Genomic DNA, 26179 nt, shown 5'->3' with positions numbered 1-26179 from the left:
TCTCTATTCTAAAGTCCTGCAGTTAAAACTAGAATCCTGTTGCCAAGAGCTGCTTTTCTTCCAGGCCTCCCTCTTTATGTTAATGACATACTCAGAGTTCCTGGTACCCAGATGGGCACATGAACCTATTCTTATCCACCTGTTCTTATCCACTACATCCATTTAGCTCATTTCTCCCTGCACTCACTGCCTTCCAAACCACTAGACTCCTCTTCTAACCCTGCCACTGCCAACATAGATAAGACTTCTTCATCTTTTACCTGCTACCAGGTTAGTTATCTCAAACAGTTTCTAGAATCAAGCTTTTTGTGTGTAAAAGAAATAAAACAAAGAAACAACAAAGTGCAGTCTTCTCAGCTTGACATATAAGACCTACTACAGTGTGAGTTAAACCTTCTCCTCACACCAATTTCTCATCCTTATCCTTCACATCTGCTGTTCCAGGAACCTAACATTGGACTTCATTGTAGATTGAGGTATAATTAGAGGATGGGCTTTGGAGCCAGACCAGCCTGGGTTCAAGTCCCATTTCTGCCATTTACTAGCTGTGAGAACTGGTTGGCTTCATGTCTTAAAGTCTCGGTTTCCTAATCTGTAAAACAGTGGTGATAATTTCCATCTGTATGGACAGGATGTTGGAAAAAGTAAATGAAAATATCATTTGTAAAATGCACAGCACAGTGACAGCAATTGTAATTTATCCATGCCTTAGGTTTATATTTGTTTACTAGGTCTGCACATCCTTCTCTATTAATATACCCCAAATCCTTCCCTTCCTTTACTACTCAGCTCAGAAGCAACCTCCTCCATGAATTCTAGACTGATTCCCATCTGAGAGTCAACAGAGTGGTGATTCAGTCCATGGGCTATGGAGTCAGGCAGTCCTGAAATCAATCCCTTAACCACTGCCCCCAACCGCTTACTAGCTATAAGACCAAGGCAAGTCTTTTACCTTTTGAGCCTCTGTTTCCTTGAGAGGGATAATGAGAGTCCAGTTTTCTGTCATTTAATGGCATGGATATCATTATTATTAGACAGCTTCATCATCATACAAACATCATAGAGTGTACTCACACAAAACTAGATGGAATAGCCTATTACACAGCTAGGCAATATGGTATAGCCTATTGCTCCTAGGCTACAGACCTGTACACCATGTTATTTTATTGAATACCATAGGTAGTTGTATAATGGCAAGTATTTGTGAATCTGAACATTGAAGACTTATAGTAAAAATACAGTATAAAAGATAAAAGTGCTATATCTGTATAGGGCACTTACCATGAATGGGACTTGCAGGACTGGAAGTAGTTTTGGCTGAATCCATGAGTGAATATGAAGACCTAGGACATTGCCGTTCACTACTAAAGACTTTATAAACACTGTACACTTAAATGACACTAAATTTATATACAACTACTTTCTTCAATAATAAACTAACCTTAGCTTACTGTGACTTCTCCATTTAAAAACCTTTTACTTTTTTTAACTTTTGACTTGTTTGTAACAACACAGCTTAAAACACAAACACGTTGTACAGCTGTAGAAAAATATTTCATCCTTATTCTATAAGCTTTTTTATTTTTAAAACTTTAATTTTTTTTTACTTTTGAAACTTTTTTTTTAAAATGAACACATGATCATAAGCATTAGCCTTGAGCTACTCAGGGCAGAATCAGCAGCATCACTGTCTTCCACCTCCATATCTTAGCCTGCTGGAAGGCCTTGGGGACGGTAACAGGAATGGAACTGTCATCTCTTATGATAACAATGCCTTCTTCTGGAATACCTCCTGAAGAAACTGCCTGAGGCTGTTTTACAGTTAGCTTTTCTTTTTGTAAATAAGTAGGAGTGCACTCTACAATAATGATTAAAAGTACAGTATAGTAAGTACTAGGGCAGTAGGAATTCCTCAGCTCTATTGTAATCTTGTGAGATCACCATTGCATATGTGTTCAGTCATTGACCAAAATGTCATATGTGTGGCACATGGCCATACCTATATCATCTGATTATATGTAACAATTACATGTCCCAATGTCCAGCACTTAGAAAGTAAACACTCAGGAAATAGCAGCTCATATTTCTAATGTCTGCTTTTATTACTAATACTATTATGGTTTCCTCTCCTCCAGCCCATACCATGTTTACAGTAGTTCAGTTTTGAACCCAAGACATTTTCATTGGATGCTTTTCCTTCATGCTGGACACTACTCTGACGAAGGCCTGGAACAGGGCATTAGGCATTGGTCTTGCTCAACAAACATTTTTTAAATTTAACTGATTTAGAACATTCTGCAAGCCCCAAAACTTTCTTTGAGCCTCAGTTTTCTCACCTCAAGAAAGTCAAAGTGCTCCAAGATGTCACTAGAGAAATATCATACAACTTCAGCTTTGGGTAAATTAATACTACATTGAGGTAGTGGTGGTGGTAATGAAGGGCAGAGCTTCAGAAGTTCTCAGATCATAAGTGCCTTCAACTCCTAGATCCTATCTTTGAAAATGCAGCTGTTACGTTGGCAGATAACATTTATCAATTAGCGCGTTGTAGGCACTGGTGTGAAAATACTTTTCATGTAGTGTCCAGTAAGATGTTCACAATATTTAGAGGCAGATTGTACCATTGCCATTTCATAAATAAGAAAATTAATGTTCAAAGAGGTGCTATAACTTCTCCAAGGTCACACAGTTATTCAGTGACAGAGCCGGGACTCAGCCTGTAGCTTCCAAACTCCAAGTCCAAATCTCTTTCTTTCCCCTGGGCGCTTAGGGTATCATGATGCAGTAAGGGATGGGGCCCTTGGGAAGATTCTCTACCATCCAAGGGATAGTCTTTGACTGCCAATTAATGTCTGCTTTTCATAACCCACTTTTGTCCCTCTAGGTTCTGAAGCTGCTGCTCGTGGCCTGGGATCGCCGCCTCATTTTTGCCATTGGCACCTCCAGCACCACGGGGGAGTCAGATACTGTCATCTGGAATGAGGTCCACCACAAGACAGAGTTTGGCTCTAATCTCACTGGCCATGGCTACCCAGATGCCAATTACCTGGATAATGTGCTGGCTGAACTGGCTGCCCAGGGCATCTCTGAGGACAGCACTGCCCAGGAGAAGGACTGAGGCCAGAAAAGCTTTGAGGTGGGAGGGGCCGTGGGGACTGCAGGACAGGAAGTGAGGAGAGTGAGTCAATGTAGAAGAAGTTGGTGTCCTGCCCTCTCAACTTTCTATCCTCCCCTCCTGCCCTGTGTCCACCCCTCATCCCTCCCAACCACAGCGGGAGCCAGACTGAATATAGCGACATCATTCATAAACCTTATCCAACACAAAGGGAGAGGGGATGAGGGCCACCCTGGGTCTGTTCCCATGGAGTTTTTGGTGCTGGGTAGTCAAGAATCCCCTCCCTACCCCACCTCCCAAGTAGGGGCATGGTCAACACACCTGGGGTATGGGCAGTGCCTGGGCACTCCATACCCTGGCTTTGGGAAGCCGGGGTTTCTTGCCTCAGCCGGCTTCTTGCTACTTCCACTCTGCTTTGAGAGTGGAGTTTCTGCTATTATCCCTCTGCTGGAGCCAGGGAGCTCTCACTGTGCAAGGTTGGGGGGGCAAAGGGGTAAAACACTAAACTGCTGTGACATCAGAAACGGATGCCTTGGTGTAGAGCGAGGAAGCACTCCTTCCCAAGAGGGTCAGAGAAGGAAAAGCCTCTGGGAGCACATTCCGCTCTCATCACAGTCCTTGGCTTCTCTGGGCCCTCCTCTCCTCCTCACAGCTCTGACCTGTCCAAAGAGGCATCTGGTTCTCTCATGTGGATGGATGGACTCTGGGGTTCCTCTTCGGGGTGGCATCCCATGATGCTGTTTCTAGCCCCTCTCTGATCAAACCAGAGCCTGCATCCCATTGAGCATCTGAACTGTCCTCAGGGAGAGGAGCCCACAGCCTTCTTCCCAACTCATTCTAGACCAGCTCAAAGATTCCATGAGTTTCATCAAGTCACTGTGAGTGGAGCCCATGCTGGGCTCTGTGCCCTCTGTGTCTGTGCATGCGTGTGTGTGTGGGGTGGGGGAGGGGGCGTGTGTGCATCGCTGGGCCAGCTTGATGGGAAGGCCCGTCATGTCCCTGCACTCTGTTTTGCAAGATGCCAAACCCCAGTTCTGATGGGGCTCCAACAGCCAGGCTGTGGTCCTTTGATGTTCCTCACCTGTTGCCAACCTATCCCACAGAGAACTGAAACCCCAATGGAGACAGAACTGTGCCTGGGGAGATGCAATGAGGTGAGGGTTGGACTCATCCTTTTATATTTCTTTTCGAGATTGGAGCAGAGGTCATCTCCATCCAGTCTTGTTTCTATAAAGGCTTCAATCTGTTTCCATGCAAATTTGCTCATCAGAGCCCAGAGCTGCTGGGTCCCTCATCTCCTTCATCTATTATAGATTGACTTAGAGCAGGGAGAGAACCTCTTTAGCTCATTCCTAATGGGGTTGGGACCACGGTATGGTCTGGTCCAATCTGCATCTTGGTTGTGTCCCAAGACCCTGTCTCCTCCCCAACATTCTTATTGCCTTTGGCTCCCAGTAAGGAATGAATTGGGGGCCAGGGAGGAGAAAAGGGGGGATCAAGAAGGGAAACCGAATTCCCCCTTTGAAAGTGGGTTCTTTGAACTATGTGTTTGGGGGAAGTTCCTCTGGATACTAATTTGTATTTATATACCTCATGTTTTGGGGGTTTGACGTATATATATATATGCATATATATTTCATAATATTTGGAAGGTTTTTGATGCTAGAAAAATGGAAACAAGAAAACCTTCAAAAATGGTACTTCGATGGGAACCGGAGGCCAGGCTTTCATAAAAGCCAGCCCCATAGCTGCTTGCTGTTAGGGCTCCAGCCATTTTGACGTGGGTGTGGATAGTCGATTCACTTGCCTGTCACCCAGTTCTGTGGATGTGCTGGTGCTGAGCCTTTGCTCTCTTTCCAAATGGCTACAAGGGATGTTGATCAGCTCCACCAGAGGGAGCTCTGATGGGAGGAATTGTTCTGCCCTCCTTGTCCCCGTGTCTCCTGTCAGCAGGCAGCCATTATATCTCACCAGCAGACCAGGAGACTGGTCCCGAGCTTACTGCACCACAGGGCAATTTCCTGCCAGAGTCAGGAAGGAAACCCCTGAACTAAATGGAAGAGACATCCCTGCGGTGTTTAACGTCACACCCATGCCCTTTGTCGAGTTACCATGTGCCAGAGATTACCTGGAGAGCCTCATGCCGTCTCTGCCTTCAGCACACTGGTCAAGTATCTGCTGAGCTTCTTGGCTGCAAGGGTGCAGAAATAGGCTGAGGGCTCTTGGGAAGAAAGACACGATGAGGCAGTCGGAGGTGGGGAAGAAAAGAAGACAGACTTTCACAATGGAATTAGGCAGTGGGGAGAGATCCGTTTCCCCACGTCAGGGAGAACAAGGTATAGGTCGGGAAGGGGTGGCCAGGAGGAGAAGGAAGAGGACTCAGGATGGAAAGGGAGCCGCTGTGCATGTGGCAATACCACTTGGAGAGGTCGTCTTCACACCTTCAAGCCTTTTCCCCTGGGCTTTTGATTATGTCTGTGCCCAATTTCTTGTCCTCTCTGCAGATGCCCAGTAGGGGCTACCTCATTCTCGTGCTGTTCTTGTGTGGCTTTCTGGGCAGTAGGGATCTTGAATTTCCTTTCTAACACTGTGCCAGGCAAGGCAGGGAGCATTCCTCTGCCCTTTCTCTTGTGCCAACCTGGTAAGGTGCAGTCTAGATTTCAGCGAGAACCCTGCCAGCCGAGCCCTGTGCATCCACTACCTTAACACAAAGTGTTTTCCCACCAGAAGCCCTGCTGTGTTCTCCTGGCCCAAGTAGGGGATTCCATGCCTTCCCTTTCATGCTCTTAGCGCCAGCAGCCAAGTTTCTCCCTTCCAGAGTCTCCTGGGATGACAAATTGGATTGGAGACAAACCTCATCGGATGCTCATCCCCTAAAAGGTTAAGTGTGTATTTGTGGCTGCGTGTGCCTTTGTGTTTTCATTCTCTTTCCATTTTTGTAAAATTGGGTCGTCTCTGTGGTTTTATACTTGGTCAAAAGTACTCATCTTGGTATTGCACTGTTGTATGCATGAGAAAACTGGGGGAAGGCTCATGTGGTACAAGAAAGGACGCCTGACCCATTTCCTTCTCTGTGGTCCCCGGCATTAGATTGGGGGTTCTGGGAGAGGCAGGTGAATGTCCTAAGTGAATTGTTCTGTTTGTAACTGGAGTGTTTTTGAAGTCTTTGGTGTTGCTCTGTGAGAGGACATCGCCACCTGGTGCTCATGAGGTGTCTGTGCAGAACAATAAATGGCAAATGAACAACCACAAAATTGTTGCTGTTGTTGGCCTTCTGCTTTTTGTAGATTAGTGCACCTATCTGTGAGGGATTTGGGTTACCTCCCTGAGTCTGTAAGCAACCACAAGCCCTTCCACTTGATGGGGGAAGCCCCTCCCCCACCACTTAAAAACAAATTTTCCACATATTACCCACCCACACGTTTGACCTGGCTAGACTCTTCGTGAGACTAAAGGAACAGATCACACGGCCGGGAAAATGAGTAAGTGAACGTGTGGGAGAAAAAAACACTTTTGAAATCACGAATATTCACTTTTAAAGGTCCCTTTGCCTGACTACAATATAGTATGTGTTTAAATGGTTTACAGGCTGTTGTTTCTCAAATAAATGTTTGATATTAATCATCCCCAAACTGACAAGAACACAAAAATAAAATGCAAATGCAGAGCCACCTTTGTCACCCAAATCTGTGTCTATTTCTGATAGTCCATGGGATGAGGTTTTCTTGAAAGCCAGGGTTGGTCTCCCCACAGACCCCAGCCTAAGACCACCAGTTAGGAACCCAGGACTTGGAAGGCAGAGCCTGCGAGCTCTTGCATTTGGAATCTGACTCTGCAAAATGATTTGATGAATGCAACCGGCAGACTCCCATGTTCTAACTTCACATGCATGAGCTGTTGGACAGAGAGTTCCTTAGTACATATTTTAATGTATATTTATGTGCAATCTTGTTGGTAGGAATATAGGTTTGTAAGGAACTTCTTATTTCAATACACGGTTAGCGCATTAAAAGCCTGGGAATTTGGGGCTATATTTTTCCTTTCTGACTCAATAATCTTCAAAGAATTCATAGGAAAGTCAGTATTTGCAGACAAGTGGTTAACTTGGCTAAAATGTACAAAACACCCAGAACCCACAAAACACTCAGAGGTTTAGGAGAATGTTTTAATGCTTAAGAGGCAGGATTAAGTGAAGACATTAAAGAAATCAGTGTCCCTGGCTGGGCAGTCAAGAGAGCAGGGCTCAAATTCTGTGACTCACTTCTCTGTGTCTCAGTTGGAAATGAATGGGGATCCTGGTTCCCACCTTCCCACACGCTGTGATGCTTCAAACCCGTTGGTGAAGGGCCTCTTCTCAGCCCAAGATTTTGATTGTGAACATTAACAAAGAGAACAGTCATCCTCCACAGAAGATAACTCATTAATGACATTTGATTCAGTGAATAAATGTATTATTTTAAAAAATATTGTAGGGGATCATGAAAGTAGTGGAGGTAATTGCAATCAGGAGAGATTGGTATTAAAATTGAGCAAAGTCCCAACTATTGCCAGATGACAATTATGCATTCTGCTAGATGCCCCAGGGCTCTCAGCCTGGAACTGAAATAAATGGGTTACAAGTGGTGCTGGATGACTTTTTCAGTTCATTTGAAAACATGGATTTGATCATGTCAGCTCCCTTTCTGCTGGAAAAAAAAGTAGCTTGCATAATTGGTGTTAACTACTCTGTTTTGATTCTACAGAGTAATACTTAAATGTGGTCTTACTTTAATTTCTTGCCTGTTTTACCCCCAGAACAATGCAGACTTACTGAAATGTGGAGTGTGTGTGTGTGTGTGTGTGTGTGTGTGTGTGTGTGTGTGTGTGTTCATATAACAGGAGGACAGGAATAGTAAGGACCTGGAACAATGCAGACTTATTGAAATGTGGGGTGTTTGTGTGTGTGTGTGTGTTCATATAATGGACAAGAAAGGTAAGGACCTAGAACAATGCAGAATTATTGAAATGTGGGGTGCATGTGTGTGTGTGTATGTGTGTGTGCGTTCATGTGTGTGTGTGTGTGTGTGTGTGTTCATGTAACAGAAGGACAGGAAAGGTCATGACCATCCGTGGAAGATGAAGCGGTAGTACTCAGCACCGGAATTTTTTCAGTTTTTACCCATCTTTCATTACTCCTTGTCTCCAAATCATCCCTTCCTCTTTGACCCACTAATAGTTTACAAGTTAAAATATTTTCTGAGGACTTGATGACACAAGTCAGAAGTCCAAGAGTGGTCTGGTGTAAGGGAGTGTTCATCAAGGGGCAGCTGGAAAAAGTGGAATCGGCACAGGCAACATCTTTCTTTTCAGATGTTTGAGGTGGCTCCGAGTAGATAACAGTCTGTCAACATAGAGCCCTCACAGTTAAAAAGCAGTAACCAAGCAAGACTTGTGTCTTTTCGGGACTCTTCTGGGCTCTAAGAGTGTGAAATTCAGACAGCTTTTAAAAAATCAAAATAAAGGGAGGGTAGTTGTTACAGGCAGAAACTCTTAGAGCTCACAAATTGGAAACAACTGCAAACTTCAGAGTAAATTCATGGCTTCCAAATCCAAATGTTAGCATTCTCCCTCCTCTATTTTTACACAAATGCATTTAGGTGAAGACAGGGACACACACTGGGAAACGGCATCTGCTTCCTATTTTAGTCCCAGAATGGCTTTTGCTTCTACTCCCAACTGTTCCCTCTCCCCAATCCCACCCTTATCCATGTAACAGTGTGAATTTTCTGTCCCAGAGACTTAAACAAGAAGTCACAAATATACCTACTTTTGGTTGCACATGCCATTTCAATGTTTAGGAAAACAGAGTGGTCAGCAGTGACCACACTGGAGATGAGAGAAACCATTTTCGGGGAGAGATTTAAGCTGGACTCTGCCCCTGCTCTTCGTGAGGTGTGTCTCCAGTTGCTGCAGTGCCTGGAACCAAACTCTGCCTTTCCCCAATTTCCTGATATGCTTTCTTCTTGAACTTCCGGGTGCCGTAGATGGCCAGGGTGATAGCAAGAGCCAGAATGGTGGTGACCCCCACTGTGACCCCAGCTGCAGCCCCTCCTGACAGACCACCACCATCCCCATGGATGACATTCATGGCCCTCCGCAGCTCTACCGGCTCTCCCAGCCTCCACTGGTGGGTCTGGGAGTCTTTAATCCAGGATCTCGCATTCTCAGAATTGGTCACTACGACAGTATTGGTGGCAGCCTGACTCATGAGGGGTGGCCGGGTGAAAGGTGGGAGCCTGGCAGGGGGCAGGGACCCTCCTGTAAAAAGCCCGGATTTGACGCAGTAGGACACTTGGCATCCGTCGCTAATGAGGGCTAGGTGCTGGCTGAAGCCCCCAGGGCACTTTTTCAGGGAAGGTGCCTCTAAATCTCTGGATATAGCAGGATCTACCAGGGGGTTCCCAACTGCGCAGCTAAAGAACCCACCAAAGGGGACCGCAAACCTGCTTCCCAACTCATAGTCCTGAGAAACACATACCTTGAGGTTTTCAAAGAGTCTCAGGGGAAAGTAGCCGGCTGGGCATGACTGCGCATTTGTCATGGGGTTTATGCTCTTGCTGCTGAAGAGGCCTCCGAAAAGCAATCCTGAGTTCTCAGGTACTTGGCTACTGGCCACACACCAAAAAGCCCTGAATTCAGCCTTTGCCACCTGGAACACATCTTCACACACGGTCTTGCAGAAAACGAGGAGAGTGCACTTTCGATGACACTCCAGGTGGTTGTAACCCTCCTCGTGGATCTGGGATAGCAAGTGCACCGGGGAGTAGCCAGAGGGGCAAGAGAAATCACCAGTGAGTGGATTCTTCTGCTCCAACTTTTGGCAGAGGAGGACATCCCTACTCCCTGAGAGCTGAGTGCATTCCTGATAAACCCCACCCAGAGAGAAGTTGGTCATTTTCCCCTCGCAGGAGCCATCATCCGTGTTGGCCTGAAAATTGAAGTTGGGAGAATTGAGATCGGTGCAGCCAGGGTAGGTGTTGAATGTGTAATAGCGCTTCACAGCAGTTTCCACCGTCTTTGACACCTTCCTCACCAGGGGGCCTGGCAAGTCAGGCAGCATGTTGGGGTTGACGAAGAAATGCAGTGGCAGGCCAGAGCGGTCGATGGCCACCAGGTGGTTGGTGATACCCTGCTGCCAGACCTGGAGGGTGATGCCTGGGTAAAAAGGAATCCCTCCGATGCTCTGCACCCTGGAGTTGGTTCGGTTTGAGAGGTAGCTCTTGGTGAGGACATTCTGCAACGTATAGTTTTCCTCAAGTTTGAAGTTCACGGTGTTTTGGAAGGCAAGTCCAGCAGAGGCGGTCACGGCACTACGACTACTCTGGCTGTCTTGGAGAAAGGAGGTCTTGATGTGGTCCTCCTGAATAAGAGCAGCCCCAGCGTCCACACTGGTGATGACATGGGTGCCATAGTTGAGGACCAGGAGTTCTGCCAGGTAGGTGGCCATCCTCGTCTGGTTGTTCTCTAGACGGTCAGAGATGTCAAGGAGCTCCTTCCTGAAACCTGAGCTTAGTGCTACAGTTGGGTTGATTTTGACTGTGTAGACGAGGTTTCTTACCTGAACTCGGGTAGTTATAGCTTGGTCCTTCACTTGGAGGGTTTTCATCCTCTGGAACTCAGTGGAAAACTTGCCATTGACTTTGGAAAAAAGAGAGAGATCTGTGTTGATGGAGTAGGAGGTGCTGCTCTGGTAATTCGCCCAAGATTCCAGGATTTCTGAGTTCATCTCCAGGTTGCTCTGTTTCTGGGGAATGGTGAAGATTTCATCAGGGGTGATATACTGTCCATCCTCAGTTGTCCTGCAGTTGGTGTAAGTCAATTCCATAACCCGTCCCATGTCCACATTACGCAGATTGTCCCAGCCCCCTCCAGGTAGGACTTCCAGGACAGGCAGTTTCAAGGCATTTTTGCATTTTTGAACTCCAGCTTCATCTGTCTGTCCCAAAGGCTTGCCTGATGTAGCCCATGCTGCCACTGCCCAGAAGAGGATGGTGGCCCTGAAGCTGTTCATGGCTCAGACAGCCCCGGCCACTCGCCAGCCCTACACAGCGGCCAGCAAGCTTTGGGCAACCTAAAATGGAGAAAACAAAAGTAGATGATGAAGCAGAAAACTCATCAGTTCTCTAAAAGCTACCAGTTCCTCTTTAAGTTAATTTCTTACAAAATGGGGAAACGAGAGTTGGTTGAAATACTAAAGACAGTCACTTCTTTGAAGAATTTATTCCATACTGAACATGCAAACACAGCGCTACATGCCTAACAGTTAACTATCCTAATTTTCCCCCAGCCCTGACTGGTTACTCTGCTGCAGGGGCGTGCACTTACAAAAAAAATCTTGACCCCACACCCTACTGCTTCCTCCGCCAGAAAGTTTGGCTTTGCTTTTTGCTCACTCTCTTAGACTTGAGGTTTCATATTTTTCTTGACTGCTGTCTCTTGGAACTCCAATACCAGTTTCCTTTTACTGTATATGCAGAGGCAAATGACCACACCACCCTGAGTGAAACACCCTGGCTCCACCATACCTGTGCAAGCTGTTAGTCAAGGCCAACCCTGGGGTTCCTCTTTGCCAGAGGCTGTTTCCACAAAAGAAAGGAGTGAACTCTTGGGCACTTGTCCTGTGGGTTTCACTGTTATGAACCATAACAGTTCTGTGTTAGGGGATGGCATTGTCTGGAGCAGAGCTGACGGGGCCTGAAGAGGATTCGGTTGCAATATGCTGGGAAACCCCAATTTGCATTGTCCTAAGCATTCAGAATGAGGGCAAGGAACCCCTACAGTGTGTTGTTTTCATTCAGATAGAAATGTTCAAGACAAAACTGCACTATAATCTATATTTTGATTTGCCAACAGCAGGCAGGGGCCAAGGAACACATGTGTATGTGTACACACATTTATATATCCTCTGCGTGTGTGCATTTTACATGAAGTTGGTACCTGTTATACCTTTAATTTTTCATTCCATTGCTAAGTGTGTGTAATTAGTTTAGGTGCATAAAAAAGAATGTGGCTCCTCATTATCCAATATTTTTTCTAAAAGCAACAATTCATCTGCTAGATCATTAGAAGAATATAATTACATGAGCTTCTTTTCAAGTTCCAATGCCAACTCTATTAGAGCCCATAATTTAAAACAATGTGCCAGGTTTGGTTGAAACCCAACTCTGTTAATTCTTTGGGATAATTAGGCTGTGTCTTAGTATGCTTAGTGGTAGCCAGGGAATCCAGAGGACTTAATGAAGCTCCCAATCGCATCCTTAACATTCCCAAGATTATACCATGAATTAGATACAATACTGAGACTGAAAAAGTCATGTTGCAATTCACAGGTATCACTACACCATCACCTGTATGCATCCTGAAGGAAGGTTCCAAGGAATTGAATTTCTCTGTTGGTTATTAATGCAGCTAAGAAGTGTTTTTAGAAAGAATGAGGCTAGTTACCTTCCTTCCCAGGCTGGGCTTCACCAGTTATTATCAAAACCATGATGGTGTTCTGTAAATCTAGAAATACTGCATTCTGGGTCTATTTTTTTTTTTTCCAAGACAGGGTCTTGCTTATTGCCCAGGGTTGAGTGCAGTAGCTATTCACAGACGTGGTCCCACGACTAATCAGCATGGGAATTTTGACCTGCTCCGTTTCCAACCTGGACCCGTTTACCCCTCCTTAGGCAACTGGTGATTTGCTCCAAGGAGGTCACCATATTGATTCTGAACTTAGTGCAGACAACCAACTGGCATAGGACACTACAGCCCAGAACTCATGGATTCAAGCAATCCTCCCACATCAGCCTCCCAGGAATCTGGGACTGCAGTCATGCACCACCACACCTGGCCATTCTGGGTCTATTTGTGCCACAGTTAACATGCTTCTGGAAACTGACACCAGCCACCCAAGAGGGATTAATTTATGAACCAGTGCCCAGTCTATATTTGACTAGAGAGCCAAATCTTTGCACAGGATGTTCTAGTTAATTTATAAATCAGTTAGCTATAAATGTATACCTCAGCAGCATGATCCCAGAATTAGAAAAGTGAGAGTTGAATGCCCTTGAGTACTTCCAATGAGTCTGTTGAAATACCTACATACTTCTCTTAAAACTATTTCTAGAATGGTTCATCAAAATTAGAATACTCTCACACTGCTTTGGAGACAAGCTGACAATTTGTTACCCTCTCCTTTCTCTTTAGTAGACCCTGTTGAGAGCTCACTCTCCTGAAATGAGAATACAAACAAGGTTGATACAGACAATTCTATATTCAGGTGTCCCTGTGTCTCCAGACGTCCAGTCACTTTATTTTTTATTTCTTCTACAGCTATTGTCTTCATTTTATCATAGGAAAAAAAAATTGAAAATAGCGGAAAGGTCCAACAAGGGTAAAATTACATTGTACCCATAAGACAAAATATTTTGTAGCCATCACAATTATTTAAAACAATTTTAATAACATGAGAAATGCTTATGCCATAATGTTACTGGAAAGGGTTTCCAATGCAGACCTCAAGACAGAGTTCTTGGACTTTGTACAAGAAGGAATTCAGGGCAAGTCCACAGAGTAAAGTGGAAGTAAGTTTATTAGAGAAGTAAAGAAACAAAAGAATGGCTACTGCATAGGCAGAGCAGAAGCATGTGCTGCTTGACTAAGGATACTTATTGTTATTTCTTGATTATATGCTAAACAAGGGGTGAATTAATCATGAGTTTTCTGGGAAAGAGTTGGGCAATTCTCAGAACTGAGGGTTCCTCTCCTTTTTAGACTATACAGGGTAACTTCGGGAAATTGGCAGTCATGGCGGCACTGGTGGAAATATCTTTTAGCATGCGAATGTGCTATAATTAGCATATAATGAACAATGAGGATGACCAGAGTTCACTCTTGTCGCCATCTTAGTTTTGGTGGGTTTTGGCTGCCTTCTTTACTGCATGCTGTTTTATCAGCCAGCTCTTTGTCATCTGTATCTGTATCTTCTGCAACCTTCTATCTCGTCCCATGACTTAGAATACCTAACTCTCTGGGAATTCAGCCCAGCAGGTCTCAGCCTTCTTTTACCCAGCCCTTATTCGAGATGGAGTTATTCTTGTTCAAATACCTCTGACAATAATGTTATGAAAAAAAAGAAAAACATTCAGCATGACCCCAACTATGTACATAACTAGAGGGATGTATGCCAATGCATAGACAGTAATTACATCTGGTTGGGAGGTTTTTCTAAATTATTTTAATTTTTTCCTCTTTTCTGTGTTTTTAGAGTTTTCAACAATGAACATGTATTTATTAACTTGAGAAATTTGTATTCAGAGCCTATTAAGTACCCAACAATGATGGGTGTTGGGTAATCATCACTTTTGTGCTCAGGAAAATAACCAATGCACACCATGTTAAAAAAAAAAAAAAAAAAAAAAAAAAAAAAGGAAAGAAAAGAAACAGGCCAGGCAGGGTGGCTCATACCTGTAATCCTAGCACTTTGGAAATCCGAGGTAGATGGTGAGGTTGGGAGTTCAAGACCAGCCTGGCTAACATGGAGAAACCACACCTTTACTAAAAATACAAAAAAAAAAAAAAAATTAGCCAGATGTGGTGATGGCACATACCTGTAATCCCAGCTACTCGGGAGGCTGAGAGAGGAGAATTGCTTGAACCCAAGAGGCTGAGGTTGCAGTGAGCTGAGATCGCACCACTGCACTCCAGCCTGCGGAACAGAGTGAGACTGTCAAAAAAAAATTATTTCTGGAATTTTCATATGCCTGAAATGACCCAAAGCCTATGGATTCTGTGACTGCTGTGCTCAAGGAAGTTCTCTTTCCAATTCTCTGGGAAACAGTGAAAGGAGAAGTGCAAATGATGGGAAATTTGGCTTAACTTAATTTTACATACCAGGAGCAGTAGAATTGCTCATAACAGTCACATATGAGGAAGTGGTGACCAGTGCGTTTTACCCACACATTTTCTGGTTTATTCTGTTCACCAGAAATTTCCTTTGCTTTTTCTTCTGCTAGAATGCACATGCAGTCACATAACCTCCCCAGATGGCCACACTTGAGGAGTAATGGCCTGTGGCTAACACTGATCTTTGATCTCTAAAAGAGGCATCTTGTCCACAAAAACCTTTGCATCTGCATTGCTGAAAGGCGATTTCACTTCCTCCAAAACGAGGCAAGAAGGAAGTCCCACATCTGCTTTCTTTCTCTGTTTGATCCCGTGCAATCTTCTGACACCATCTCGTCCAGAGCCAAAGGCATGATTCATGTCTGAGGTTCACTCCTGTGTGGGCTTGGAACTAGTCCAGGTGTTTGCTACTTCCGCATTTCACCTGTGATCTCAAATGGGGAGGAAAGTCTAGTTGCGTTTGCTGGGACAATTCCCTTTCAGCAGGAATCTAGGAGACCAGTGTGAAAACTGATAGTTAAATAATCACTAAGTAGATCGGAGAACTATGGCTTTTATAGACTTTGGAGTGAACTTTGTTATGGAAAGTCTCAGTGAACAAAGTGGCAGTATTTTCCTTCTGAACAACTGATTCCTAACCTGATGTTTTAAGAGTTGCATTGTCAGCTTCTTCCCCTCAGAGGCTCTTTCCACCAGGGTCATTTGGGTACTGACCACAAAACTAAGAACATAGTGATTTCATGACTCCGTGTAATCTGGAGGGTGAAAACAGAAGGCCCATGTGAAATGTTGCATATTCCCATTAAAAGCTAGGCCAGAATTTGATGGCCTAAGCCATTTCATTTCTGTTCTCTATTAGCACTCTTTTTCTTCCTCTCTCTTCCATTTTCCTTGATCCATTTTCTCATCTTCAGTTATTCCCTTTCTGCTCTTTTTTTTTCCTCTTTAGTATTTGCAAATTTAGATTTGGAGGACACATGTCAGAGTGGTACTTCCACTGGACTAAAGAGGAGCTGGTTTGAGGGTGTGAGCCTATAGTCTCAGCTATTCAAGAAGCTGAAGCAGGAGGATCCCTTGAGCCCAGGAGTTCAAGCCAGCCTGGCTAACATAGTGAGACACTGGAAAAAAAAAAAGCAAGAAAGCAAGAAGGAAGGAAGAAGGAAGGAAGGAAGGAAGGAAGGAAGGAAGGAAGGAAGGAAGGAAGGAAGGGAGGGAGAGAGGGAAGGAGGAAGAAAAAAGAAAAGAAAAGAAAGAAAGAAAAAAAGAAAAAGAGAAAGAAGAGACAAGAAGAGAAAAAGATAAAAGAAAAGAAAAATAAGAAGGACACCCTGATGTGGCAAAAGCTTAGCCTTTTTAGCCTGTAGACTTCCACACTCCTATTCCATGGCAGACATTCATGGCAGACATCACTGAGCTGTCATACCCTTGATTTCCACTGAGCCCTAAGGCTGCCTCAACATCATTCTCAATACAGTTCTCTAGGACATTCTAGTGAAGCCCAATTCATCAATTCATTAAATAAATACTCCTTGAGCATCTGTTATTGGTCATTTGAAGAGTCTAGGAGACAGAATAAGCCCTGAGAGCCATTATTTCCTCTCCATCTCTCCTCCAAGCTATGCTCTACAATGATTGAGCATTAGGACCAACTCACTTCCCCTGCTCATCTGCTTTCAGGCTTCCAAATAACATTAGCCTAACATAAAAAGTACCTCTTGCATTATCCTTCAGCTGAAAACAATTTAGTATGAAGAGCTTTGCACACACAGGACTGAAAACACAGTGAAATTTCTCTTATGTCCTCATTTCTCAGTCTCCACTTCTTCCCTCTCATGTAACTTCCTTCTTAAGGAAGATGTGAATAAAAGCAGTGATGGAGTTGCATTCAGTCTGTCTGGATTAACTGCTGTCAGACTTCATATTTCTAAATTTGTTTCATTATTAGGTAACATAAAACCAGTCTCACATTCAATCTTTTCTTCCTTTATGCTGGGATATTCAGATAAACTTTGAGAAGAAGCAAAGTAAAATTGCCACCATTTTTCTTTCTGCCTGAAATAACCATGAATAAGTTAAGGTGGAAACAAGCAATTTAAGTGAGGTGATTCTTCTATCACAGAATTATATAGAATTTGGAGCTTTAGGTCCTCTATTGAAATGTTCCAGTTGGCTCTTCTATTTATTGGTAATCTTAATATGAGATTAAGAGCAAAGCCTGGATTGTGAGCCTATTCAGTCCCTAAACTTTGTTCTTGCTTTGCTAGTCACTCAAATATCTCAACTGCTAGACTGACAAATATAGATGGCAAATAGAGGTTTCAGAATTGAAATACAGGCAACATTCTGGCTCAACAGATGATTTTGTGCAAGTTCTGGAGTTTCTCCAAGCCTTCATCTTCTCAACTGTGAAACACAAACAATAGGAGCTTCCTCTATACAGTAGATGAAGTTGCTAAGAGGATTGACTGCAATCATCCCTGTAAATCTCAACATGGTCCAGGCAGGAGCTCAATGTATATCAGCTCTCAACTCTTCTTGCTGTACAGTCTTCAGGATGGGAGTTGGAGGAAAGGCATGTTAGAGCCTCTCAGAAGCTTGACTTTCCTCCCCAGTTATGGATTTGACAGTATGAGAAGTCATATTGACTCAGAGAGACCACCTGACTATTGTTTACTAATGTCCTAAACAAAGGTATGAATCTCTTTAAGAAAAGCAATCTAATTGCAATGCCATCTGGATTAATGGCATTGATAAATGAGAAGTGATTGGTTGCTTTATCAAAAAATTCATTTTAGGAGTGCTTTACAATGGGGTTGCCAAACTTTTTTCTATAAATGAGAAGCTAGTAAATATTCTAGGCTTCGCAATCAAATGATCTCTCTGGTAACTATCTAACCCTGCCACTGTAGTACAAAAGTAGGTGATAGGAAAATGAATGACCATGAGTGTGTTCCAATAAATCTTTTAAAAAATAAGTCGAGGCTGGATTTGGTCTATAGTCTGTAGTTTACTGACCCTCAATTTAGAATGATAGAATTATAGAATCCCATAATGGAAAAGGACCTGTCCTCCCAGCCAATGATTTAACATCCTCCAAGAAAGTCTGACAAAGGGGTCATCCAACCTCTGCTTGGAGGCATCCAGAGCTTGAGGGCTTCACAGCTCCTGTGAAGACAGTTCTGATCTTAAAACACTCCTGCTTCAACTGATCCCAAATGGTCTGTTTGATCTTCTGGTGGCTGATCGCATTCTTCTTCTATGCTGTGGCTGTCTTGGCAGTGATGCTGTACATCATATCCAAGCAAAAGAAGATGGTAGCTTTAGATGACCATGAGCCAAGAGGTCCTGTGAGAATGTGACTGTATTTATCTTGTTTACTGATTAATTGGAATGAATGAGGACCACAATGCAAGGGTCCCAGAAGCCTCCTGTTGGGTCAATTATTTTTTTTTTGTTACTGGATTGTGGAGAATTTCAGTGGTTTTCAGGTCAGAGATCAAGATGAATAGGGCAATTAATGTGCTTGAAGAAGCACCAGTTAACTTTCAAGAAGAAAATATTTCAATATTTCCACAATCCCTCAATGTGGGGATTTTTTTCTGAAGAGGTCCTATATGACCCAGAAGAGTCCTGCCCTACATGATAACTGTGAGGCAGGAGATGCCCAATTTCCTGGGAGAGCCATGAGGCTTTCCTCAATTTCAACCTAAGATAAGTGGGAAATATTTACAAACTTAGAGACAATTTAATATGTAAGAAAATTTTGCAGTGAGCATTAGGAAGGGTTGTAGAGGCAACCTCAATTGAAGAGCTATCTTTTGAGGGGCAGGCAAAAAAAAAATGGGTGGGGGCAGTGACTCAAACCTGAAGTGCTCTCTCTAGAGCCTGGGCAGTGCATGCTGTTTATCTAGATTGGGCTATGTCCTAAATTCTCCAGGCTAATTTTTGCTTGCCCTCCTATTTCAGTTTAAACATGATTTCTTCCTAGAAGCCACTGTTGAATCCATAGCCCTATGTTGCAAGATAATGATTTATGTGTCTCCCTAGATTCCATCAGCAGCACCAGCTTCCCAAGCCCTTGGCTACTCCCTCTGTGTAGACTCCCAGGTTGTCCTCCATCCCCTCACCTCCAAAACCACTTGCCTCTCTCCCAGGAAGAGGCCTGGGCTCTGGTATAGTCTCCCCCTCCCCAGTGGTTCCTTTGCAAGTCCAGCAAGAGTAGGGCTGCTAGATTTAACAAATACAAATTCAGGACACCCAACTAAATTTGAATTTCACATAAACAATGAATATGTTTTTTAGTATAAAAATGTCTCATGCAATACTTGGGGAATAAAAAACTTATCCATTGTTTATCAAAAATTCAATTTTAACTGAGCATCCAGTACTTTATCTGAAGACCCTATATATGAAGGACCTCCAAGAGACTCTGGTTCGTCTCATCATGTCTGAACTCCAATGAAGCACCAAGTCATTGTGTGTGGCATCTGGCTTCTCCAGTGGCTGGCCAGAGGTGCTGCACAGCCCAGAAGTTAAGAGGACTTAATTCCATAGGGCAGTGAACATTGATGAATTAGAGCTGAGATACAGGAGAGAAAAGAGATCCTCTCCTTTCTTCCTCCAGTGGATTGTCCCGAGCCCTGGTGGTTACATATGGTCTGGTTAAAGATATTAACCACCTGTGTTTTTCACTGAGCTGCAGTCACCTCAGTAAAATACCCCTTTAGATTTGCTTCCTCTCCTTCTCTACCTTATCTCCCTTGCTCCCTCACATTTGCTGCCCTTGGATTGCAACTCCCAGTAAAGTGTTATTAAATGATAGGGCATTAAATAATACCAGAATCTTCCTCTTACGTGCTCCAATAGCACCTCTTGCATTATTACTGTGTATTTCAATTGACTTTTTGTTTGGGTCTCTCCTCGAGTGAATGTAAGCTCTTCAATGGCAGAGGACTGTGTCATTGGTTTATCATTCTCTTCTTGGAATGTAGCAGTGTTTGGTACATAGTTTGCTTATATTGAATGAATAAAGACGTGAATAAAACAGACAAATCCGACAGTTTTTCTCAAACATTTCCCTGGAAAAGCAGGCCATGACTCATTGAGATAGAATACTCAAGCTTAAGTAACATTATTATGAAGTTTTTGTTTCAATTTACTTCAATATTTTTGAACAGTTACCCTGGGTCTAGTTTGTACTATGTTTGTGTTTCTTACTATAAAAGAATTGATTTTCTGGTCTGAAGTTATATCCTTGGTAAACCTGGGATGGTGGGGATGGTGTAAACCTGACGTCTTATATAATGAATTAATTACAAAGCCTAAAGACAGTGCTCCTCTATGCCAAAAGCTTTGGCCTTATTTACATCTGATCTGGTCTTCGAGGCTGTGGTCCTGCACGGCTGAACCCATAGCCAGTTCCATACCCACCTTGCTTCCCATCTTTGCCTGCAGCTAGTGAGGCTGGCCTACAGGTACCTGGTCTTACCCCTCTGCCTGTTCCTAACCCTCCTACATAGATATAGAAGACAGAGATTGGAAAGGAAGGAGGAACTATCACAGAACCAGACTTGCCCCAATTGTAATAACACTTTCATTATGCCAACAGCAGGAGAAGGACTAAGTACGGGAAAGCTAGGAAAGAGAACCAGGTCAGTATAACACAAATACAAGACACAAGGCATTTATTTAAAGTTTCTAGTTATTAGAGAGCCAAATAGGAGCTTTGCTAATTAGAACTAGGGTCCTCACTCCAACTTTTCCTGGATCCTGGGTAGGTCTTTCTGTCCCTCTTTTCTACTGGTCCTCTCTTGAAGCTAGATTTTTAATTTTTACCTTGAGAAATCAGGGCCTCATGGGACAGAAAAAAGTAGCACAGGGCTAGAAACCTGGCAACTTTGATTCTATTCCTCTTTCTCCCACTAACCTAAGGGTGACTTTAGACAAGTCACTTCCCCTCTCTGAGTCTCTGTTTCCCCATCTGTAAAATAGAAAAAAGCTTGTTGAGATTCTTTCCAGCATCTGAATGACACATGGTCTATGATTCTGCAATCCAGTGATAACAAACCTCTTCAACTAAAAATTATGACCATGATGTTTTTCTCAGAAAAAAAAAAAAAAGAATATCTTGTTGAATCCAGGTCATGGTGTGGAAATTTTCCTATTTTGTTTCTGTTGATACTTCCCCTTTGTGACTTGCTTCCTTGTGTTGTTTGTAATTTCTGAGTCTTGAGCTCCATTTCCACTGGGGTTGTTTGCTGTGGAGGCTGGTTTGCTCTGGTTTATGGAACTGTCCCTCCAAGATGGTTTTAACTTTGCCTCTACTGAGGCCTACTCTACCAGTATATGAGGCCTTAGACTCAATATACTGAATAAACTTATACTGAATATGCTGAGTATATGAGGTCTTATGCTGAACCAGCATTTATGATAATTTCTTGGTTTGGGATCAATGTGAACAAAAATGTCACACCTATGTGGTCATAGGCCTTCTTGACTCCCAAAACAGTTCCATCACCCCCTTGAACATTGTACACAGGACCAGCAGCCTAGATCCCCACCCACAGCGCTTAAAGCCCCAAGACTCTGCCATTAAGTCTACATAAGGCCCAGCAAGCTCCTTAGCCTCAGGGCTTCAGCTCCCACTTACTGCTCTGATTTTGAGTTCTCTCTTTTTGGCCTTCAGATATTTCCCTTTCTTGGTTTTGAGCTTGAATCTTTGTGTTTGAAGAAATGTGTCCCTACCTGAGTATATGCAGGGCAGGGTTTCCATGAGTCAGCTCACCCAGCCAAATTCCCTTTTGTTACAATTATTTTGTAATGGTTAACTTTTTCATAGATATAACAGGTGGCCATGCAGGTATTATGGTTTCAGGGCTGTGGGAAACAAATCTTCCTGCTGTCACACCCCTGCCCTGAATAAAATAATACTTTCACAGAAGTCTAAAACCCTTTCTTTCCGGAGGTAACAACTTTCTTTCCATAGGGAGAGCTCAGGCTGCAGATGTAATCTGCCTTCCCTCTCCCTGAACCGCTAGAATAAAGATGAAGAACTGCTATTTCTTCAAGTGATGAAAACAGAACTTTTCCTAAGAGTCGGGAGAGGGCAAAAGAGCAGCTGGTGATTGCATCAGTGAAGTGGAGAGAGAAAAAGACAGAGAGAGCTGAGGTCTTGGGGTGGAGAAAGGTCTGGAGACTAACTTCACTGGCAGTGGGATGTTAACAAGAGCCAGATCTCTGCAATGTTCTTCTCCTGTACTTTCATGATGGGTAAGATAATACGAAGGAATTTTTCATAGAGAGGCAAGGTTATGGTCAGGACATGAGGAGTCAGGAGCAGTCGGCGTGAATCCTAGCTCTGCCACCATCTAGCAAATTGCTTCCTTTCTCTGGGCTTTCATTTTCTCATTTACAAAATTAGAGGATTATATTAAATTTGTGGATTATAAGCATTATTCAGCCATAGAGCCTTTCTTTTCCCATGTAAGCTTACATGGAAATCAAAAATATAATACATATAAAAGAGGAGCTCCCTCGGTTGAGTAGGAAGCAGGGTGCCAAAGCCCAGAGGTTCACTTCCTCCTCACCTCTCAGAGCAGGCCTGGGATCCCCGGAACACAATTGGAAAACTGCCAGTCGATATATTCTCTTATGGTTTCTTCCATTTAAGGCATAATAAGTATGATGAGAAGAAATTTCCCAAGCTATAAGATTCATGGGATAGAGCTGAAGTAGCATGATTTCCTTGAAAACAGGAAATCAGAGTCGCCAAAGAGTGGAGCAAGGGTTTTTAGACCATACTGCATTCTTCCTTCTAGAACCTTTCACCTCCTGTTGGGTAAGTTGTCAACAAGCAACACCCAGCTGTTGTGTGATAAGTGGAAAGATTGCTGGGCCAGAAGAGTGCTTTCATTAACCAGCTGTGAGACATTAGCCAATTATTTCCCCACTGGGAGCTCCAGTTATTTGCTTGTAAACAGAGGAGAGTGGGTAGACTAGTCACTAGGAGATCACGGATAGCTCTAAAAACGTTGTGAGGTACAGTCAAATTAATAAGGTACTCCTCCCCAAATTTGTTGAGCAAATACTGAGTCAGGCACCACTTGCTTTGCCATGAAGATTAGAGTCATTCAAGGACAGACATTGAGCAGGATGCACTATGCGAAAGGGAGGTTCAAGGTGCTGAGAGAACATAGCAGGGACCTCAATGTGACCCTGGGGATCAGCATGGCCCTCCAAGACAGATGGAGAGGGAGATGGAGATTCAGCGACAAAGAGAGCCACACATGGAGACAGAGACAGAGAAACGGAGTGAGAGAGAGACAGACAGAGATACAGAGAGGAACAGAAACAGACACAAAGAGAGAGAGACAGAGAAAGAAGAGACAAAAACAGAGTCAGAGACTATCTTTGTCATAGAGACATAGAAGAACAGAGAGAGAATGACAGAGACAGAGACAGAAGTAGACAGATATATAGAGATAGAGACAGAGATATATACAGAAACAGAAAGACAAAGAGATAGACATGGAGACAGAGAAACAGAAACAGAGAGGGAAAAAGGAAACAGAGAGACCACGGATAGAGACACGGAGACAGAGATAGAGTGAGTCAGAAATAGAGACAGAGAGATAGACAGACAGAAAGGCAGAGAGAGACACAGAGACAGACTGAGTGTTTTAGGCCATTTTGCATTCATGTAAAGGAACATTTGAGGCTTGGTAATATGTAAAGAAAATAGGTTTCATTGGCTCAGAGTTCTGCAGGCTTTACACAAAGCATGGCACCAGCATCTGCTCCTGGAGAGGCCTCAGGAATCACGGCAGAATGCAAAGGGGGAGCAGGTGCATCACACATCGCACGGCTAGAGTGGGAGCAAGAGAGAGAGAAGGTGGATGTCCCAAACTCTTTCAAACAACCAGCTGTCAGGTGAACTAACTGGGCGAGAACTCACTTATCGCCAAGGGGATGGTGCCCTTCTATTCATGAGGGATTCGCCCCCATGATCCAATCACCACCCACCAGGCCCTACCTCCCTACCTCCAACGTTGGGAATCCCATTTCAAAGGGAGATTTGGAAAAGACATATATCCAAACCATATCACAGATGGGGAGACAGAGATTGAGACATACTGAGAGAGAATGGAGATAATGATGGGAAGTCTAGGATGACTACAGATTACAGAGGTGGCTGTGGTTTGAGCAGAGACTGGAAAGACAGGTAAAGGAGTGGATTTGATCGTACATTGTGTATAATAAGAATTGGGGACTTCAGCAGTTAATAAAAGGTTTTATTCAGGAGAGTAAAATGATACAATTTCTCTTTTATAAGATCCCTCAGGATGTTCCATGGGGGTGGGGGTTGGGGTCATTTTGTGGATCATTGCAGTAGGTTCCTATGGCTGTCTCAACAAATTATCACAAATTTATTTTCCAAGTATCAGGGATTGGGGGAGCAGTTAATAAGACAAGGGATGGATGTTTTAAAGTCTACTCCTGGATTAAGCCAGGTAAGAAAAGTCTGACTCCCAACAGTGTGCTGGAGGTCAGAAGTCTAAAATTAAGGTGTTTTCAGAGCTGCATTCCTTCTGGAAGCTTCAGAGGAAAATCTGTTTTCTTGCCTCTTTTGGCTTTTGTATTCTTGTCTTGTGGTCCTTTCTCCATATCATTCCAACCTTCTGCTTCTGTTGTCACGTCCCCCATGACTGACTCCTTTATACAACATAAGGTAGCACATTCACAAGTTCTGGGGTTTAGAATGTGGGCATCTTTGGGAGAGGAGGGCTTATTTTTCAGCTGACCACAATCATCATTGAAAGGTGACGGTCAAAGCTTCAAACACATATGCCCTTTAGTGTCCTCAGAAGCATGGATAGTAGGATTTCCTGTGATTCTTTACAAATAACAGTGATAATACTTGGCAGTGAAAATAAATATGAAAAGTTGCCTGGAATGTCCTCTAAGACCTGCTAACTCATTCCACATTGTTTATGGAGCCCATACTGTATTCTTGACTCTCACTGTATGTAGTTTTCCATTTCAAATAATAATCACCTTCACCTTGTATATTCTCTTCCTCAGCAAACTGTCAGTGAGAACAACAGTATGATATGGTATTTTTATCTCAGCACATTGAAAAGTAGTAAAATAACATGTGTGTTTTACTATTGTTTTATTCTTTTATTCCTGACTCTACTCCACATCTCTACAAGCAAGAGAATGTGTTGGTTTCATTGAAGGTAAAAGTATTTGTTGAAGTGTTTGTCAAAATCTGTTAAACTGCCATTGAGCAATTGATAAAGGGAAGAGGGTCTTCATTTGCTCCCTTACAATTTGATTTTATGCTTTGATTTAGGGATGGATTAAAGGACTTAGTATTTTTCAGCAGATATTAGAGACCAAGTGTGCTCATCTTCATTAGGAGTTATCTCCATAGGTTTTCGGATTTTTAGCAGTTTATCTTTCCCTGCAGTTTTAGCAGTTTTCGTCACAAAAAGGGAGCTGTGGTCCAGTTAAAATGATCATAAATAGAAGTACTAAAGTCATAATCTTGATAGAAAGGGGGCAGTTCCACATTACATGAATGAGTTACCAAAAATTAGGTTATGATGCGGTTCTGTGGTTTCTTTTAAAAAATGGTTTTCCTTCTTATTTTAATCGGATCCACGAAACCACAAAATGTAGAGAGATTCAAAACACACTTGAGGGTTCACTTTACACATATTAGAAGTTTCATTGATTTCATAGTTCACAAAATTTATTTTACTTACATTATTTAGTTTGACCCTCACTCAAACTTGTACGGGTAATTCATATGATGGAAGAACAGCTATTAATATTTCCATTATATACATGAAGACACTGGGATGTCTATTTTATCTAAAAAGACCCAATTTGAGTAAGACACCAAGCACAATTCTTCGAATTCCTATCCTAATTGACTTTCTAACGTGGGTATTTATGATTTCTTTTCTTCTGGTGGCAGTGGATTGACATTTCTGATATTTGCTACCAAAAGAACCATGACACATCCTCTTTCTGATGCATCATCTTTCTGGGTAAAGCAAAATCTTGGACTTTATTATACTCTACTTTGTTCCAAAATGTTTAACCAAGCATTCTGCAAAGATATATAAA

At 43.1% G+C, this 26179-nt stretch overlaps 2 protein-coding genes across 2 annotated transcripts in view; one reads left to right on the top strand and one right to left on the bottom strand.

Annotated features, from left to right (window-relative positions):
* The window catches only part of DTX4 (deltex E3 ubiquitin ligase 4), a 36027-nt gene extending 29658 nt beyond the window's left edge, over positions 1–6369 (top strand). Inside the window, exon 9 of the mRNA XM_001088765.5 lies at positions 2885–6369. Coding sequence (XP_001088765.2) covers positions 2885–3118 — 234 coding nt within the window. The 3' untranslated portion in view covers positions 3119–6369. The remainder of the gene's footprint in view (positions 1–2884) is intronic.
* An 897-nt stretch (positions 6370–7266) lies between these two features.
* Positions 7267–11218, bottom strand: MPEG1 (macrophage expressed 1). Its single transcript, XM_015114089.3, has one exon. The coding sequence runs from the start codon at positions 11163–11165 to the stop codon at positions 9015–9017; it is 2151 nt and encodes a 716-aa protein (XP_014969575.1). The 5' UTR covers positions 11166–11218; the 3' UTR covers positions 7267–9014.
* Positions 11219–26179: the final 14961 nt, after the last annotated feature.

The sequence above is a fragment of the Macaca mulatta genome, chromosome 14, assembly GCF_049350105.2.
Source record: "Macaca mulatta isolate MMU2019108-1 chromosome 14, T2T-MMU8v2.0, whole genome shotgun sequence".
NCBI classification, from domain to species: domain Eukaryota; kingdom Metazoa; phylum Chordata; class Mammalia; order Primates; family Cercopithecidae; genus Macaca; species Macaca mulatta.
The sequence above is the reverse complement of the archived record's forward strand: the minus strand, read 5'-3'. Positions and strand labels throughout refer to the sequence as shown.